Here is a 20,983-nt window from a genome sequence, read left to right as displayed (position 1 = left end):
TTCATTTCATTTATTTTTGTCTACCACGTAGGGTTTAACAAAATAGTTACTTACAATTTAAAGTAAACCTAAGAAGTGGAAGCGGGTGAGGATTCTGGGAGAAAACGAGAGAATACAAGATTTGGGAAAGCATGGGATCGAAGACGAGCCCGGAATGCAGTAAGGGAGGAATTGAAATCGAACAGACCGGCCACATCATTGAAGAGGAGGAGTAAGCATTCGCGAAGGGGATCACGGCTGCCAAACCGTGTACGACATTTGACAATAGATATAGGAGGACGATAACGTAAAGCACGGGACGGGACATACAAATTAATACAGGAAAGAAATTAAGGGACGTCAACTTCGTTAAGCAGGACAGAGGCAGTGAATGCTGCTTGAGCCTGGATTCGGCGAGACTTTAACGTGTCAAGCCCAAGGAGACCCCTCCTTAAGAGCGAGGTTAGGATAAGGGGGGAGCTGAAAACCAGAGCCAAAGATTTTACGAAGTGCATAACGTGTGAACGCTTTTTGCACTCTTTCAAATCTGAGGATGGAAGAGGAAGAGGAAGGTGACCACACTATGTTCGCAAACTCTAGTATTGGTCTCACCAGACTGCAGTACAGAGCCTTCAAACATATAGGATCTGAAAAATCAGATCCAATGCAGCGGAGGAGGCCAAGTGTACCATAGGCCTTACTTATGACTTTGTCGTAATGGAGGGTAAAATCTGTCATCCAGCCATACACCTAAGTCTTTCACCGATGACAGCCTTAGGATAGACGTATCACAACATGTATACATAAAACAGATAGGACGAGGAGAACGACAGAAGGAGATAACCTTTACGCTATCCCTTTTTTTAACTTTTGGGAAGGGATAGCGAAAGACCATTGGACGAACACCAAGCCGAGAAACAATCAAGATGACGTTGGAGTAACATACAGTCCGAGGAAGAGGAGACCGGTGGGAATAATTGTAGATCATCTGCGATCATGAGGAAACATTCATTGAGGAGGACAGAACAGATGTCGTTGATAAAAAAGGGTAAACAATAAAGTATTCAGGACACTGCCTTGGGGCACGCCAGAGGGGCAAGCGAAGGGTATTGAGGGGGTAGATGCTCCAATCTTTACTGAACAAAAACGCTCACAAAGGAAGGAGTTTAGCCAGGATAGGAGAGGATTTCCGACACCAAGTTTACGGAGTTTGGCAAAAAGGATAGAATGGGGGAGACATGATCGAATGCAGATTGGAGGTCAGTGTAGATAGCATCTACTTGACGACCTGCATCAATCTGTTTGTACTAAACAGACCTCATGGGCCTGAAGCCATGTTGGATCACAGATATACAGTTACGAACAAGGGGTAGTAGCTGGGCATGGATTACAGATTCGAGGATTTTGGAGGCTGCAAATTGCTACGATATGCCTCTGTACTTGGTTACGGAGGTCCGATCTCCTTTTTTTGACGATCGGAACTAGCCAACTAAATTTCCACAAAGCAGGAAAACACTCAGCACGGATGGACCATTGGAAGCAAATTTGTATAAACGTTTGTTATGATCACAGCGATGTTCACGCTCGTTTTTTGTCCCTCTTCAATGAGTGTCAGGTTCTGTTGGACCATGCAGGGCGACGTGGAGGTTTGAGGATAGGACAACAGTGTGGAAAGGCAGAGGAGATTATGGAATTAAAAGAGGATAATGCCATATTCAAGGAAGCTGCTTCATGGAAAGGGCTCCAGTCAGCAGCGGATAATAAGGAACGGAGTTTACAAACATCGATTTTCTTAAAGTTAAACTGAACTGAATTTTCGCACGAATAATCCCTAAGCAGTGGTGCTGCAACGGGAACAAGTTGGACGGTGCATTCGAGAGCAGGATGATGGCTATCATGCCGCACCACCGATAACATGGAGCGATAAATTGTCGAAAACTTTTGCGCAGCAGGCAGATTACCGATAACTAAATCGAATTGACGATTTGAATCATTACGCACACCGCTTAATTGGAACAGTTCGTTTGCAGAAAGTCCGTCCCCCGACGATGGGTTTGACACATAGTGCGTGAAGGATGTGGCTCCGAAGGGAGACGAATGATGCTCAGGTACCCAAACTAGAGAGAGGGTAAGTTGGTATCGCCAAAAAGGATAAGCATGTCGTTGTTACTGTTATCTAGCAGAGGCCATATTAAACTCATCACTCAATAAAGTGAAAGTGTCTGCGTTGACACGATTGCAGGTGGTATGTACATGCAGCCAATGAAGAGTACTAAGTTAGAGAGCCTAATCGATATTAGTACAAACTCGAGAGAGAGGCTGCGACAGGCCACTGGTGAGTGGCTAAAGATGATTTACAAGCGATGTGTGTGGATTGCGGTCACAGCGGAATACAATATAGTTATCGTTGAACAATAGCGAAGGCGGGATCGTGTTATCGAGCCAGGTTTCAGTGAAGATCACAATATCGAAGGCATTGTCGGCTATGGATGTTCGAAGATCAGTGGTTTTTGTACGCAGGCCACGTGTGTTTTGATAATAAAACCTTAAGGTTTGAATATCGTTTGTGATAATCGGTGCAGGAACGGTGTTTGTGATCTTGTGGCAGCGGCAGCGGTGACGATCGGGGCCGAAATGCGTGGTACAGGTTATCTATGCGGTTAGGTAGTGCTCGTGGTGATGTTTGTCGGTGCGAATAGAGCGGTGCTAATTGCGGCATCGGGCACTGGTAGTGATCGTGGGGTTGCTGGGACAGTGGGCCCACTCGCAGGACGGACGGAGGGGGCCCGAAAGTTTGTTGCTGGCACGCGGTTATTGGTGAACTCCCTGCAGCCGATACCCACAGGTCACGTGGAAGGATTTAGTGCTTTGTCGCGTAATGCAAGCGATCAAGGAAGCCGTGCTCTGATCGCGATCCTTTGGAAGCAGCTTAAACATATGCAGGAACCGTCAAAAGTGCGGCCGAAGGCGAGGATGGTGCAGCAGTGCCATGTAGCAGTGGTGGAGCAGGATTTGATGCGGGAGGAGTGCGATCCATTAGCCTAAGTTTTGGGCGTATTTCGGGAGATAGGATCTAACGTAGTGCGTAGTGAAGCGTGCGGTGTAGACGGGAAATTAGTGGTAGTTGGTCGGATTAAACGCGTATCCGATGGCACAGTGTTGGTGACAGCGTTAGGGTTGCGCTTATCCTTAGTGTTGGTGTTGGTGACAGCGTTAGCTTATTGCGCACGCACTTGCGAAACTTTACGGAAGCACTTGAAGTTGCTGGTTATGGGAACAAAACCAAAAAATATCGACGAGTGCACGGTGAAAAATAGTTTAAATTACGGAGCGTAGCTTTTTATAGACCAAACACTTGCGCAGTTGACAGATTTCTTGGCGATGTCGATGACGCGTCTAGAAGAATGCTCTGGGGTATTGGATTGGCAGATAATGACGCTCGTCCGTGAGCAGATTGGAGCAAGTAAGTATGATGTCCAAAGAACTATCGGATCAAAGTAACCTTATAGATTGCATTAGTCTTGGAGTATATTAATCTTTTTGGCGTCCCGGCCGACTAGATTGTGCCTGCTAAATGGCATACTGGGTTTATATTACCAAGCAACCAAGTAATGAGCTGTTGCTATGGAGAAATCCAGATAGATATTTTAGATATTTTAAACCAGAAACTTAGAATTTATTCTTATTGACATTAAGCATATTAGATTTCTAGCAGTTAAGCTTGTATTTGTTATCGATCTTATGAGTTCCAAACGAAAAAACTAGACGAGATATTGAGGAAGAAATTTTAGTACTCCGCAAACGAGTAATCCAGTAATTTGAAATTAGTAAATGGAAATACTTCATTCGAACCTTATATTAAATACAAGGCTAATTAGATTCAAGAATTTTAATAGTAGTGTCAGTTGAGTATATTATACAGACTCTCGCTGAGAAAGAAGGCAATTGTTGCTGGCAATGTGTGACAAATTCTTCAATAGAAACGTGAATTTGGCTCCATGTACTACAACGTATCTAACAACTATTAGTCCTAACTCCTGTATAGTTGTAATTCTTTCCTTTCGTCGTCCTTAATAAACGCCCTTATATTTCGCTCCACAACTGTCCTGTACTATCTACGTATAATATGACCTTTCGGAGGTTAAATCTCCCAAAGCATGACGCAGTTCCTAATTTTTTACCAACACAAGCACATAAAATAGTTCACGCTATGTGTACAGTATCACGAAACAAAACGAAAGGATAGAAAAAAAAACCTTGAAAACCTTATTAAACTTTCCGTGGGAGACAAAATCAAACCCCGTAAGGGACGCAACTTCTTCTTGTTGGGACGGTGTCCCCTTCTGGAAAGCAAAGACAACAAACCAAACGAAACAGTATCGAATAAAGTTGAGTTGTGCATGATTAGAGGCAATGCTCTGGGGTGCAGCAGTCCTCCAGCAACGAATGTAACGCACCTGTGTGAGGGTCATGGAAGTTTGTTTTTTTTTTGTTATTTATTTCCGGCCACGCTCGTTTTACTCTGCAACCTGGGAAAGTTTGGCTCGTTTTCCACCAAATGTTGTATCATGTTTGCCAATTTGATTGATGGTTATTTCCCGTGAGCTCCTTTCAAGGGTGGGCGGAGGACGTACAGTCAGTGGGTCTCCGTTGTCATTTAGATGTTTGATCGATGGAATACTGTGTGGGAAGAGCCTTGGAGCCTTGCTGAATGCCGTCTCACTCGTATGGTGATACTTCATCTTGGGTGCTTATTGTTTCTGGACAAGTCTTTTATTTCCAATGACTCTCGTCCAGTCGTCCAGAGCAATTTGGAGAGCAATCGTCCGAAATGTCAGGTTGCTTAACCTTTCGCAAAATGAGTCACGGTGCTCTTAAAAATAGTTACTGATTGTTCCTCCTTAACGCCATTCGTCTTGATTCTATGCGATAGTAGTGCTTAGTTTCCGACACAAAAACCTGGAAGATCTCGTACGGTATGGGTACGTTACGGGAATAGATCCAAGATGTGCGGAGGTGTTAACCAAGCACGTCCTACGCGGATATACTTGACTTGCTTCGGGTGGCCTCTCCACTAGAGAGTTGCATTGGCACAAATAAGGGTATTTGTCTGTAATTTGACTCCACCAGAGGCTTCGAATATCGGATCTTTATTGAAAACACGCCCTTGCGCACCCCAAAGCAGCAGATCGCATTGCGAAGTCATATCACAATGTTTGGGCCCACCGCTTACCCAAAAAAGGCAAAGACAGCACACACAATAGCGCATATGTTGCTGCTCCAATTTAAAGGTTTATTGATCATTGTGCGTACTTATGGCACACGTCACGAGCGCCATACGCTTCCTCCTACTGTTTGGGTAAGTCGGCGGCATCACTGCGTTGGCGTGTTTCGGGCGCACTCGAGACAAACATGACGGTGGACGACGCTACAAATCGTTTTCGATCGAAACTTCCACACTAAATGGGGGCAGTAACGCGGTTCGATTTATCTGTCCTCCTCCAAACGGTATCGAATTATCGAAGATCGAGAGGAGGAGGAGGAGGTATTATTTTTGGTCATAAATTTTGGGAACTCTTGGTCGATTGGGCTAATAAGATCGCGTTCCCCTTTGGTGGGGATCTCGTGCGCAACGAACCGTAAACGGTAGGCGATGTTTATCACGCAGAAATGTATCGAAACATTCCAACCGTTTTGGGCGATCTTCGGTAGGGTGGCTGAAGATGGTAGTGCGAGCAGTTGCCACAAACAAAATGGGCAAGAGATTATGAGTGGTGCTGGAACTCGCTAGCACAACGCCAACGCAATCTCTTCAAGAGATGGAGATGTGCATCTGCAGGTCATAGAAAAGCTGTATGATTGATTGTGGACAGGGAACGGGAAATTATTCCCGGAGAGCTAATTTACCCCAGGAGATCCGTATAATCCTACGTAATTTTGTCCGATCTCTGTGCCTCGGTAATCCCACGCAATGCATTTCTACCGAGCTGGAAACTCAACACTGTCCCAGCCAAACGTTCGCTTTTTGAGATCTTCTCGCAAACGGGACAGAGCAGCGTTTCTTTTTTTTGTTGGCAGCAGGTCAATCACATAGTGTGGGCTTAGCTTGAAGCTTTAACCTGTCCACAAACCGCAAGATGCCAACAAGGTGGAGAAGGGATTAATGTCTTGATTACGATTAATCTTCAGCTCGGGGGGAATGGAAACAGTGCCCAGGGCTGGAGCTTTTTGCCCTTTTGCGGACATCGAATGGTATCGAAACTCCTCCTCACTCGACGCCGCTCCATCGTTCGCCTTCGGTGGCCCTTTTAAAACTTCTCTGTTGGAAGGGGTAATGGGCAGGAAACTAGGCGCCAATGTACCCAGATGCCAAAGGGGAGATTATGCGCCGTTTATGGGCGACAATGACTACCGCAACCGCAACCAAATCGACCCAAAACGGGGAGGACTCGTAATGGGGTGGTATCCTTATGGGTAATCACATGTTAATGTTGGAAGTGTTAGAGTATCCTACCACCGACCAAGGCGAAATCAAGGTTCATGTACTGGACTGGAGGTGGAGTGTGCCAGAAGCGTTAGAGCGTCCGGTCTTTTTAATGCCGGAAGTAGGTCGTTTTAAAATGTTTCTCTGATACGTTCGTCTAATGGACACTACTTATCACGATGTCCTTTCACCGCATGGTGGCTTAGGCTGTCGGAATTATAATGTTAAAAGTTGAAATGTTTTGCACAACATTATTTAATTTAATCCGTTATTTTTTTTATAGGCACTTCAATAGCTGCTACTTCAATCAGCCATCTAAACATGCATCTAAATTGTGTTGGTGAGTAGAACCCTGGTAAATAAAAATAATAAAATAAATAATGCAACCATGCTTATATCTGTAATGTTGTACAATAACAGTTACCATGTGAGGTAATAGCGAGTAATATTGGGTGGGTTGTGGTTTCACAATACTATTATCAGTAGAAGCCTTTAAGGTTAACACTCAAGCCACGGTTAAGTAATTTCTTCAACTACTAAAGACACGTTGTTACCGCAAAGATCCTGTGATATAACGCTCCCGTAACTCTAGATTCTTTCATTTAATTTGCAGCCCTTGAGGTCCTTTATCAAGTAACACTCCTCAATAGTATTGAAACTCCTGTATACTATTCTAGACGAACATCTGTTATGTCTCTTATTGCTCCCTTTACGGGAGTACATTCCAATCTCTTTCGAATCCTATACGTTACACTAGACAACTGTTATATGTGTATAAAATTAAAATCATCCAAACACCCGTTTGTCTCTACTTCAACCTTTATTGATTTCTGAACATCTCAGGATTAATAGTCATTCCTGGAATTCACGTCTCAAGAAGTTCCCATTTTGAGTTACCGTAAAGTTAGGAATTTGTTTTATGAGTTCGAAATGTCGTGTAGGAACGATCATTTAGCGAGATGATTCCATCCGGCCCGCGATACCTTTGTGACATAACCGAGAAAATTGTGTCTAGTTAAAGCGATTTGCATAGTTTTAATGCGTGCAAAAATACATTGTTTCGTCCCAGTTCACAGATTGGTGGTGAATTTGTTAAAAAGTGTATTCTAATTGCCAGATCTTGCGCTTTGGCAGATATTTTATTTTATTTTATTATCTCCATCACTTGAACATGCTGAACATTTCACTACAAGGTCGTAATAAAATAGTTCCACAACACCGTGACAGCGTGAGTGCATTTCAAATGAAGTTAAAGCTATGGAGTAATCAGTTAGATGAACATAATTTTACGCATTGTCCAGCAATATTAAGCATCTTATCTGCTGGATAACTGGCTTCAAAAATTTACTGCGAACACCTCCTGGAAGGTGTTTTGATTTTGTATTTTGAGGTTCACCCTTATAGTTTGACTGTTTTATAGCTGGCCTTACACTTCATGATCAAGCAACTCAAAGGCAGGATTGGAGTCAAAAGAAACCACCGTTCATGAATAGCCAGCTTGCAATTTGGATTATGACCCCATGGAGAATCTTTGAAGAATAATGGCACCAAAGTCTTAAACAAAAAGGAGTAAACACCTAAAAATGACCTTAAAGTGTGCATAAATCGGCTCACAAACAGTCAAAAACTTTGTTACTTCAGTGTTAAAACAATGTTCAATGTTAAACAGGAGCTACTAAACACTAAAAAATATAGTTTCAAGTCAGTTAGTGGCTTATTTTTTTACTTTTTTGGTGGTGCGGCTACAAACAACTTATCACAAACAACAGTAGAATTTATTTATAATACGACTTTGAAAAGATACTTATAGAATTCATAGAAAAATTAGTTGGAGTCGGACTTCATTTCTCTGAGAATCAAATCAATATGAGGGTTCGGCTAAGCAAATGCATCGAATTATAGAAATTATTGTAACATGTAAGAGCAATGTTGATGTTATGTTAAATTTAGTTAAGTTTAATTATTTAAGTTAAAAGAACCATGATACAGATCAATTATGGCCTGCGTGGTCAAACGAGTTTGACATCGCTGGCTCTACATGTCACACCTACCAAATATCGATACTCCTCAATAACTTAAATTTATCCATGTATTATGCAGCTTAACCTTACTTTGACATGCACATTGCGTAAGTGGGGAACATAAAACCATCGACAAAGACAACAGAACATCGCACGAAGAACTTCCTCCCAATTTATGTTTTTTGTTGCACAGCAAAGCCTGCTTAGGTCGCACGAAAATTGAAACACCCTCGGTTTACCTTGTCCCCAGTGAGTGTGAGTGTGGGAGCACCGTGTCCAGCAGTGGTCGAATAAAATTCAGGACTTTTCCAATGGTTTTGCGGCAGCAGTTTTGGTAACCCCACAAGAACGCTAGTGGAAGTGCCAGAGCAAAAACAGGAAAGTAAAAGAACTTGAGACTTATCACCTTTGGGAGTTATTTGGGAGCAGCAAGGGTCATGTGTTTCGTAACCTCTTTTCGGTTGGTTTGCGGTATTAACACTGCTCCTGCTCCAGAATGCCCAACTCCTTTCGCTTTCTTGGTGCAATTCCGCACGGCACAAATTGTCCCATCGCCGGATGTGGATGAAGCAGATAGAGATTTATCGGGTCGGATACGATCGATATGGCTTCGGGTGGTTCGTCTCGTGGCCCAGCAAAATGCACCCCTTCAGGCTGCGGTTGGGTGTACCAAAAAACGGGAGGAGAAGCAACGTGCGGCGGGTACTCGTCCCCAGATCGAACACTGTTGCGCTTTTTTGGCATCGTGCATGCTGGCAAACTCGTAAGGGCCATGCGCGTGATCATATTATGACACCGGCATCGGTACATAAGGGTTTGGTACATGCTGGGAGCTGGAAAACTGGAGTGGTGTGAGGATACTGGTGGGTGCCGTTCTTTCACACCGACCCGACATCAGGCACCGGAAAAGGGCCCTCCAACCCTGGAGGCTTCCAGTGTTAAGAATGGAATTTGCAGAAGCTGTCTGACACGTCGGAAATGGACTCACGTTCACGTAGCGTTCGGTTCGTTTTGCTCTTAGCTTCTGATGAGCTTCACATGCGATACCTCCATGGATCTTCGGTGTGTCTTTCCGGAAGGTATCGACCAGAATGGAGTCGACTGCAACGTGATTAGAATGGTAATGACGCACTACGGTACGGCGCGTGGTTTCGTTCGTTGCCAATGCCTTGCCTAATGATGCTTCGGGGCGTTGTCCAGCAAAAAGTCCCGCATGCCCCGGAGGGAGGCCCTGCACCGTACAGATGGAGTTTATGCAAAACTAACCGACCGGTGTATCTGACGCGGGGGTAGCGAATTGAAGTGTAGTGGCCCTCTCCCCAGTGGCAATGCTTACTTGATGTAATCGATTTGTATACCAGATTACAGCCCGGTACAGAACGAGCCAAGATCTCATTTTTATGAACGAAAAAAAAACAAGCGGGACGACAAAACAAACGGCCCAGCTCACGGCCTACCAAGCAATAAAATAAAACGATTTCGTTTTGTTGCGACCTAAAGCAAAACCGGGGATGGATTCTGATAAAATATTCATATTTAATATGCTTTACCCGGCCCCACATAACCAGGACCGAAAACAAGCGAACGAACAGCAATGGAAGCAAAATAGTTATATGCAATCTTTATTATCTATCTTGTGATTTGAATGTGTGATTTGTTTTTACACGATGTACAATAATGGATTTGTAATCTTGCATTCCTATTTTTAAGGTGGGTTGATTCTTTATTCGGTTTATCAAAGAAGGAAGATGATGTGTGGTTGTTTTAATCAGTTTGTGATTCTTTCCTTTTCTTAATCAATTTTCACTGTTCTGTTAGACTATGCTTCATTTCATTAACAACTCTAACCTTTTCAGGTTATTTGTTTAATTTCTTTGTTTTGGTCTTTTTTGTTTTGATAGTAGTTTCTTTTGATTGAATTTGCTATTTCTCTCTTATATTTTAAAGTTTTAAATTAAATTATTGATGCTTTTTCATTAATTAATACTTCTATGAGATAGTTATACTTTTTTATTCAAATGGGCTCGTTTAGCAGTAATTATGCTATTTTATTTCAGAATGTTTATATTTATCTACTATTAGTTTTCATAAGCTAAACGTAGTTTTATTTCATATTTGGTTTTATATTATTATTCCTGGTTTACTTTACTCTTAGTTTCTAACTATTTTTTCTAACTTTTTTTCATTTAATCTCTCATTCTTTCTATTTTCTTAAAATGTTCCTTATTTTTTAGAAGCATTCACTGTTTATCTTTGATTTAAATCGTTTTTATATTTTTTATTATACACAGTTTTCTTAATGTTTTAACTATCTGTTATAGAGTTGATATGAAAATGTTATCGTATGAAAGGGTTAATTTTATAGACTTTGATTATTATTTATTCTATTTATTATTACTAATTTATTTTTCTAATAATCTTAAATTCTTATAAGAGTGTTTCATATAAGTTTTGTATTTCTTTCGTTTTTTTGTCTTTGCATTAGCAATTTTGCGCTTTGAGTCATTCTGAGAATTTTATCATTCCGTTTTTGTTTCGCACCTTGCTACACCCTACATGCAGTTGTAGTTGCTTTGTGCTCATTGACTGTATCATAAACAAATCAATAACGGTTGTTAACAACTTCGACATAGTTTGTTACACGAAAAAAAAAATACTGATATGGTACGGTACCACCAGTTTAACGGGGCTTTACTCGGTTTTACGAGCATCGGGAGGGTTTAAAGTACCCATGTCCGAACTAACAAGCCCTTGTAACGTGCCAAGTGGAGGTTTTTGTTCTATTGCGTATTGTGGGTAGATATAAAAAAGGGAACAAGACTGAGTGTCCCTGCTATGGCCATTTACTTCTTTTACGCCTGGCACATGGATAAGTAGATGATGTGATAATGGAACAGGGAAGAAATGACGTTGCGACGAAGTTCTCCTTGTTCAAGAAGACATTATTGTACAGAACCCTTTTTTGACAAATGGTTCTGCCTAAGTGGTTGAGAATGATTTTTTCTTCTCACTTATACATGGTTTTTTTTGTTTAAAAAAAAGAAGAATTTCCACGCTACGGCAACGTTCGCTTTGAAGTTAATATAGCACAATTGATTGCCCAGTGCGGGAACATTATGCAACGCTCGTTGGTGGTCGCGTGGCAAATTTTTTAGAAGGGTTTAAAAATTACTTCCACTGCAAATACAATGCACCATGCACCAGGGTGTGCTTCACAGGAAGGAAATGATTTTTATTTTCCTCACACAAGAATGCATGCAGTAGTGCTGCAGGGTTTTGCTTTTTACCTTTTACCTTCTCGCTTTGTCCTGGTTTTCCTATCGCGTGGTCGCCTCGTGCAGCCTACTGCGACTGTATTTTTGAGTGTGTTGGTACGGTAATGGAGACCTGATTCGAGGGGTTTTGTTAGCGGGACGGTGGTAAGAATTTTTATTCTCACCGGAGTGAACGAAATCGATCACGGAGCACATTTGGGCCCTTCATGATCCACTTGCAGCACACCACCCGGGGCGGGGGGTGCATTTGGGTGGTGGAAATTATGCTCGTCTGGGCGTCGGGACTCCGACGCACCGTCCCTGTGGCGAGTAGGTCCTTGTGTGGCGAGACAGAACGACGACACGGCCGTGCGTTCGTGTGAGTGCAGTGCGAATTTTCAATGCTGTACGTGTCCTGGTTTTTTTTTTGCTGTTGCTCTTGGTCGGGACATCCTGCGACATACCGATGAGTCATACGATAGCGATGTTGGTGTGGCATGCGCGTAGCGTCCGACCCGTGGGCTGATTTCACAACACTCTCTCGCGGGACCGAGCTGGACAAGAGGTGGACATCTAATGGGTATGCCGTGTCGGAGCACTTACCTAGAATAAGGGCTCGCCAACCGACGGAAAATCAGGTAATACGTATTATCATTGCTAAAACCTTTACGACGCTTAATTACACGAAATTGGCCGAGAACATGATGCTTGAATGGAAGTGGGAAAAATTGTGGAAGTAGACAAAAACGCAAATGCAGGTGCACAGAAGGGCCAGGATATAAGGGTGTGTACCGAGGGCTTCTAGCACATGCATATGCCTTGTCACGGTAGGTTACGTGTTTGTGTTTGCATAAAATTGATGATAGCGATTTATGCTTGGGGTTTTTTTGTATTTATTTCGCGGCTCCTACTGTAGAAGTTTTATATATTTTAAAGGGAGCGGCATATAATTCATGCTGTGTTGGACTGTGTGCTGGATTAAAAATGAATGAGTCTGCTTGATATTCACGAATGGTACTGAATGGTGGTCTTTTTATCACTGTTAGAAGGACAGAGGAAAAAGGCGGTTGGCTTACTTCTTTTATACAGCAGACTTCATTCCTTTTTCTTGGAACTCGTTTATTTACGACATATAAAAGTATTATAACATTAGGATAATTAATTTCTTACTTCATATTTTTGTTTTACTCAGTACCTTTTGCGAATTATTATTTAATTAATTAATGTTCCGTACCACGGCATCCTAATATGGGTGACGCGATGTTTTCAAGAAAGAGTGTCACCCAAAATGTGGGTGACGCTCTTTTGCACTTTGAATAAAATATTTATTAGCATTTTTTTTTCGGATCCAGTAGAGCAAGCGCCTTAGTGTGATTTAGGAATGAACAATAATACATTATTTTAAAGCAATTTCAAATATTTATTGTATTTTGCCATGAAAAAAACATTTTTTTACGTTTCTATTGCAAGACGCCAAATAGAATCTTTCAAAACCAATAAATTCAAAGAGAAGATAGTATGTTAGCAATTTTGTTTCGTTCAGATAGCAATTTTCTCTGATTTTATAGCATTATTTTTGCGTATTTTAAAGAATCCCTAATGATAAAAAAATTTAATTCGATGTTTTTTCCTGACATCTCATGTCTTATTTACGTTTGTTAGTGCCAGAGACTTGATTTTCCGATTGTAAATATATTACATCATTTTTATTATCAGCTACCGGAATTGGTTTAAACTTACCGAATAATGCCTCAAATTCCCCTGATTAACTGAGAATTATATTACTTATATATTCGAGAGTTTAACCCAGGACTGACCGTGTAGTTGATTCGTGTATTACCATCTCCACTATTTGAGTGGAGCTTAACGACAGACTACTAATTGAGGTTGATTAAGAAGCAGAAGAGAAGAGAAGAGAGAACATTATGAAATACTGTTCAACTGTTCTGTTATGGTTAATTAGTTTTTAACCCATTCCAATTCAAAATCGTCACATTCTTCACCATATTTTTTTCTATGATTAATACCGTCTCTGAAGGAAAGATTTCCTTCAGACAGAAACGAAAACACAAAGCATCGCTGTATGGTTATTAATGCAAAATGTCACTCAAGATGAATATCGGTTAATTAGGAGAAGCAGTTAAACACAAAGCAAAACACCATTCCCGTATGGCATCATCGCCGTTTCGTACATCCATACATGGCACACAAAAGGTTCCACTGTAGTGTGCATGCGATTTATAAAAATCCTCACTCAGACCCCGAGCCCGCGTTGCAAAAGCCCACTTCGGGCCGCGGCAAAGAGTTTGGTGTAGTGTCTTACGGATTTGGGGGAGTACTTTGCATAACTTTACCGCTCCTCTCTGCAAGAACACGGTATGAAGCATCTCGGACCTTAGATTTGTGTAAGATATTCCGTACTGCTGCCACCCTCCCAGTGGTGGTCTCACTAATGCCCAACAGCACAACCGACCCGGTCAAATACGATTCCAATCTCGCCGATTTCGTGGAACCGTGGGTCCGATGGGCCGAGGCGAGGTCAGGTGAATCGATGATCGGACACACACACACACACACACACACGCACCAAAAGTCTGGACCCCGGAGTACGGGGTGTGTTCAGATTTTGGCGACTTGGACAGCGAAACACCGAAAGGGAAAGTTTTTTGAGGCCAAGCTTCCGTAAATGGCGCTTTCGGCCAAGGTTCCAAGGAGTGAATCAGGCAGTTGCGAGTGGTAGAGTGGTTGTAGTTTGCTTGGCAGATCGAATATGTTTTAAAGACGATGCTTTTTTCGTTTAGACAAATGTTGGTACTACAATCTCAAAGCTAGTAGTAGACGAGTAATGGAGTACAGAATAAGACAGAGAAAGTACAGAGTAATAGAAACATCCAAGGTCCCTCGTCGCTCGTGGCTGGTAGTTCAATCTCGGTTTGCTTTGATTAAAACAATTTTCAGCACCAAAGCTATGCGACCAGGCACTTCTTAAATCAGTCTCATAAATTCATGCGTTTCATAGTACCACCACCGGTCGTGAAGAATCAAGTAGAGGTCGTAAAAATCAATTAAGATTTTTACCAATTTTGTCCGACACTTACCGCGCGAGCGAACGGCCGGCCATTCCAGCAAATGACGCACCTCCAGCATTGGAAGGCATTCCTCTACCCGGCCCAGGCTCAAGGAATCTCAAGTGACTTAATTCCGGCCTGCAAGAGTCCACACGCTGACACTGTCCGCTGCAAACGCGGCACCGTTCGATCGCGATGCAACATTACTACGACGAGTTGCATGTGGAGTGTTGTCCCAAAAATAAATTGCGATTTACGAGTGACAGACAATCGCTTTTCACCGCTGGTGTCCCGTTCGTAAGGGCCCCCTCCCCGAAATGGAGCTACAATGAGAGTGTAAAATATATATTTATGCGTACGCGGCCAGTCTCTTCCCAAATGCCCCGTTACGGTGGCGTTCGAAATGGCAAACAGAAGGCAACACTGTTCCGGCAGCGGGCGAAGTGTGTGCTTCAGGTTGCATCAAAATAGCACCCAGCGGGTTTAAGCATGTCGAGTGTACTGCTGTTTAACACTTCCTCTGGGGTAGGCAACGTGCAGTGCTGGAAAGAATTCCTGCGCTACGCCGGTTGTCCGACATGTGCAGCTGTGCTCGAAGGTTGTTCTGCTTGATCGACGAAGGGAGTTGGTTGATCTTGGTAGAACGTATCTAGCGTTGTATAGTTGTTATGTGTGAAATGAATTGGAGTAGGCGTGTGTGGCGACCGTAGATGACATTTCTCCCCATATGGCAATGCTTGAGTTTCAAGATTTGTCGAAATTTCCATAGCAACGAATAGGGGATCTTGGAGGTGGAACATTTTAACATCAGTGTCGACTTACATATTGGAATATCTAAAAAACCTCGTTCCTCATAGGAACTCTTCTTTTCAGGAACTCTTCTTTTAAGGAACTCTTCTCTAAACGCGGAAATGTAAATTATTTCGCCAAAGAGAGTTTAACATCCTTCTTAGACATGATTTATAGCGAGGTAGAGGTAGTAGACTTCTTGCTTGCTTTAATGAAATTCTAGAACCTAACACAAGGCATACAGTGTTGGAGAAGATTTATGTGTCCCAGAACCTCGCTTGTTGATGGATGACTTGTAGGACTTGTGGACAACTTTCTTCATGCTGGAAGTACTTGCAGATTCTGAGATAAGCGTTAAACATTAAGCCCCCTTTTCGTTCACACTCTTAAATGTGGGTTACTTTCCAGTCCTCGACTCAATGCCGTTCCTGACGTCTGCTCCGCATTGAAAGATGCTAACAGCAGCGCAAACCCATTTATTCCCGCCTGTCAATCCTCGGTGAACAGTGAAGGTTTTGTGCGAGACGCACCCATGATGCGGAGTGCAAGATGTTCTCCAACCCCCTGATGGTTGATATGCGCGAGAGTTCTATGCGAATACAGACCCGACACATACACACTGGCGTGATATTTGATGATGGCTTGCGGTGTTGAGTAAACTGTCGGGACGGGAGTTAAATCCCAGCTGGTGATCATTTTGCATCGGCGATCACCGTCAGGCTACTTAGTTGCGCTGTCGGCAAGCCACCTCGGAGCCGAACGGAAGTCGCGCGAACTGGTGGGCACGCTGTTGAAGCGGGAAGATCATTCGAAGATCATGCATAAATCAAAGATCGATGTTTTGGGAGTGGGGGGCAGTTTCTTGTCGCGTAAAACCGCGTACAGTCATCGGCCGCAAGTATGTAGTCATCGGTTTTATTTGGAACCCGCTGTGGCGCTACGAGAAAAAGAGACATGCTTTGGCAGGAGAAGATTCAATCGTGTGTAATGCAGCGTGACGTTCATGCGAGGTTCGGTAACGTGGCAGGGTGGACGGGAGTACAGCCAATATCCAACCGGTGGTGAGCATTTTGTCCAAATAAAGCGAAAAGCTCCAAATTTGGCATACCCAACACCACACCACACGCTTGCACGCTTCTTTCGTCAGAGAAGATATTTGTTTGTTTGTTTGTGGGCAATCACGATCGTCTAGGGGTGTAAGCAGAGGGGGTGTAAACGGGGGACGCAGACGGGTAGGCCATTTGTTAGTTGGGATTGAAGTTGCCAGCGCACTGTACAGCCATCGAGACATCGTTCGTGGCCTTCGCCGATCGCCTACGATGGAGGGCACCCAATCAAGTTTTGTGACCCAGCACGGACACGGGATTGGAGGAACTCCACGGTTGGCGAAGATAGTGGGAGATTTTATTTTTATTAAACTCTTCGCCACTTCCACAAGTCCACTTCTCGTCCTCCGGGTTGAGGAGGTAGATCAGACGCAGTTGAAATTATGCACAGTGACGAATGTCACCTCGAATTACGTCAGCCGTGCGATGTCCACTATGGACAGTGTGTTGTTCTTGTTGGGGATTGGAAGGGTGTCGTGCATGGAGATGGCACCATTAGAAGCTTCGGTGTCAGGTTAGTTCAATTGTCACGTTGTTTAGATGGGTTCTCGGGAATACAGGTCTTGTTTGTTTTGAAGTTTCGTGGAGCTTCTAGTTTCCACATCTGTTTTAACCTTGCTTCATGAATTAAGTCCGAAACAGCATTAGACATTCAGACAGCAGCGGAATAGCGCAATGTTGGGGAGACTTCTAGTCAGTGCTAACTTTGATCTTTACGTCCAAACTTCATGACACTCCTTCTAGGGAAAGTAACGCTAAAGAGCTAACCCCAGAACTTGATTCACATCCAACTTGTGATGTCATTTGGCTGCTTTAGGACCCACTACAGGTTATACTGGTTTGAGGATGTGTTTTCGTTACTTCGGTGAGATAATTCTGTTGGGATTGTTGGTTGCAGTGTGAGGTCGTCTACGTATTCTTGAAGACCCGAGTGCTTTTAATTGACTTTTAATCTGTTTACTCCAATTTTTATTCGTTAATAGATTAGTTTTGACCAATAAATAATGCTTCGAACGTGAGGAAGCGTACGAGGTCCTTTGTGACCTACAAACCGCACCACCACCGCCGTTTGCCTGACAGCTCTCACCCCTGTTTCATTGACCTTAATAAACTGGACCACTGGGTAAAACATTTTTAGCCCCCGACCAAGGAAGGTTCTTGAACCGCCATCGATGGGAGCCAGTTCCTGGCGAAATGGTTGTACAATTTTGTGCTCAATTAGTGTTATCTTTTATGTATCCGATTCGACCTGCGAAGGCATCGGCCTAAACCGTACGCCCGGCCGGTCACCTATTAGTGAACACTTTCTGTCATTTGACCTGTAGGAATGCCTATGCCGCGCCGAGGGTGAAATAGAAAACACACCAAAAGTTCACCTTAATTATTCACTCACTCACTCACTTACGCACCGTTTTCGGTGATCTCATTCTAGTACCGGGCCCCGTGTGAAGCATTTCCGGCCCAGGGGTGGGTGTGAATGGAGTTGACGTAAGGGTAAAGGCTGGCGGGGTTCACTTGTGTGGAGGCGATTTTTGTCGCGAATCCACTCGGTGAGCTCATTTGCACGTCCATGAATGGGGCGGTTTTGCTAATGCTAATGCAAACTGATGTCGTTGTGCGGCGGATAGTATTTTTTTTCGCTCTGTTGTTGTCGATTTTGGTTATTAAACTAGTTTGGTTCCTTTTTATGCGCAATTCCATTCAGGTCATTCAACGTATAATAACGAATTAATACCATTATCGTTACTTATTAATAGAGCAATTGATTTTGATTGAGTTTTGCATGAGTTAAAAGAGATGATTTATCACCTACGAGATGTTTGAAACGCATTGTTAGGTTTCAGTATTCTTGAATCTATTGAATTATTTTATTTTCTATTGCATACATTCATTGCACTTATTATTACTGGTTGTCACTTAAATTATGTTTTGATTAACTTAAATTTAAATGAAAGCAAACTTGAACGTTTCTTTATACTGTTCAATTGTTTTATGGCTCTTTCGTCGGTCTTCTTAGATTATTGTTTCCTATTCATTTATATTTTGTTAGTACAATAATCTATTCTTCCTTCAATTACATCAAGCTGTACTTTTCTATTAAATAAGCGAATGAGCAATTATTATTTTACATATGCGAAGTAAAACATAAAAAAACACTCAATCGTATCCCGCCAACAGGTGGCGCTGTTTTGTTTCGTGTACCCGTCGTGAGATGGCGCTACCAGCGTCTTCCGCTGGTGAGAAGATTTTCAACGAGTTTCGATGAAACCTAAAAGTATGCAATACGCATCACTTCTGTTGCGAATTGTATGCAATGCGCGTGGTTTGTGTACGCCCTAAGGTATGCAATGTTCGTACATGAAAAATTCGTTCGTTCAGCTGGAATTTATTCGTTAACTTTACATAAATTTAAAATATTTTTTTAAGCATCTAATTTTATACAGAAAATTAAAGTAAAGCTGATTGTATGATGTATGATCTGTTTCCATCTTATTTTCTGTTAATTAGTAAAAGAAATGAAGGAGAATTTATCTATTTGAACACTATTTTTCACTATGTAAAGTACAGTTTGTAAATGTGGTAGATAGCAAAGCTTAAAATTTGCACTTGTACCATCTATTGCATTCGTTTGATTTGAAACGGAATAATGTTCAACGTACTCTTGACTATGGAACTTGGCTGGACTATGGAACCTTTCCTTGAAACAATTGCAAGAATATACTCTAAGAGAATTAAGATTTAAAAATGCTTTATACTGAACCATCTTCAATCTCCTGCGATTAAAAGGTTAAATACATTCTTCGACTGTAAACCTGAAAACTTTTGTTGACAAGCGTTAGAAACCTTGTTAGAAACCAGTTCGTATTCAATCCATGCATCTTATCAGATTCCGGTTTTGAAACTTAGCGTTGCGCCGTTGCTAGACAGAATCTGTTCCGCAGTCAGAACCTGTATTCAGTCTAACACCAGCAGTGAATGTAAACAGAACCCTCTTTCGAATCATGAGCACGCTTACCAAAGACTGCCTATCGGAGCACGATCGTCAAGTGTTGGAATCTATCTTAAATCCGTCCCAAATCGGTGGTGAAGAGTACTTGCTACAGGAAGAAGAAAGGCATCTGGACGATCCGCAAGGTATTTGGTACAAGTTTGAGCTTAGTGTCCGGGCAAAAGATTATAACTATTTGTTCACTTTCAGATGTGAATGTAGATTTAGATCCTCGCATTAGCGAATCCCAACGAATGGAACTCGAAGCGATTGCACTTGCTGGTGAAGGGAAGCTTCCGGAAGCTCTGAAGTTGCTCAATAAATCAATCGAAATTGCTCCAGAACGAGCTGCGCCCTGGAACAATCGGGCACAGGTGTATATATTGCTCGGCAATGAAGATGGTAAGTATTTTGTAGAACCAGGTTTATAAAAACTAAGTAGTTAAACGTCTTATCGTCAACTGTCAATTGTCTGACGTTTGAAAACCTTGATGAGAATCTTTTCCTGGATGCCATTCATATCAACCATCAATGTCTTCTCTCTGTGTATCGCTCTCTCTCTCTTTCTCTTTTCTTGACTATCGCTTTTTTCTGTGACTTATCAAAATATGTTAGGGACTAATTAAGAGATTATTAATTAGTTGTGACTTATTAAGTAATTTGAAGAGGTTGATAGCTTCTGTTTGGTAACAAACTTGCTGACAATACTTAGAGAACCTTGGGAGAGAACCTAGAGGGAGCTTAGAATTAGATACGTTGTAAAGATATTAGTAAATCTTTTAACTTTAAGCATTTAAATTATCGATAATAGTCCAGTAAACCCATCCTTCTCACTCGCCTATTGCAGCTGCACTGCTGGACATCGACCAAGCACTGAAGCTCTCCAACAGCTCGGGCCGAACGGGATGCAGAGCACTGTGTCAGCGGGGCATATTGAAGCGGAAAAACAACGACATTGATGGTGCGCGGGAAGATTTTGATTTGGCCGCCAAGCTCGGTAGCAAGTTTGCACGCACGCAGCTGATCGAGCTGAACCCATTTGCCGCACTGTGCAATCAGATGTTGCGGGAGGTTATGAAAATGTAACAGCCGTTTAGTATCATTTGAGATTTTGTTCAATTAAAAACGGTATTTTCATGATTTTCACTCTAAAAATATGTAAATTAAAGACAGGATAATCAACAAAAATCTAGTTTGCTGTAAAAAATGCTCCTCCCGAGATATACGGTACCAGATGTACGTGGATTTTCAGAGATACTAATTTTAAAATTGAAAACTCCGTTAGATAAGTAA

General features: G+C 42.4%; 1 protein-coding gene across 1 annotated transcript; it reads left to right on the top strand.

Moving 5' to 3' along the window:
- The first annotated feature begins 6,755 nt into the window (after positions 1–6,755).
- Positions 6,756–20,776, top strand: LOC128297948 (tetratricopeptide repeat protein 36). Its single transcript, XM_053033667.1, has 4 exons — positions 6,756–6,803; positions 19,609–19,836; positions 19,901–20,092; positions 20,538–20,776. Exons 2-4 carry the CDS (start codon positions 19,704–19,706, stop codon positions 20,774–20,776), a joined length of 564 nt encoding a protein of 187 aa, XP_052889627.1. The 5' UTR covers positions 6,756–6,803; positions 19,609–19,703.
- The last annotated feature ends 207 nt before the right edge of the window (positions 20,777–20,983 follow it).

This window comes from Anopheles moucheti, chromosome 2 (assembly GCF_943734755.1).
Source record: "Anopheles moucheti chromosome 2, idAnoMoucSN_F20_07, whole genome shotgun sequence".
Taxonomy (NCBI): domain Eukaryota; kingdom Metazoa; phylum Arthropoda; class Insecta; order Diptera; family Culicidae; genus Anopheles; species Anopheles moucheti.
Note: the sequence above shows the minus strand (reverse complement) of the source record. Positions and strands in the feature narration are given on the sequence as shown.

Coding starts and splice junctions, on each gene's coding strand:
- LOC128297948 (XM_053033667.1), top strand. CDS start 19,704: ATGAGCACGCTTACCAAAGACTGCCTATCGGAGCACGATCGTCAAGTG. Junction 19,837..19,900: donor GCATCTGGACGATCCGCAAG/GTATTTGGTACA, acceptor GTTCACTTTCAG/ATGTGAATGTAGATTTAGAT. Junction 20,093..20,537: donor ATTGCTCGGCAATGAAGATG/GTAAGTATTTTG, acceptor CGCCTATTGCAG/CTGCACTGCTGGACATCGAC.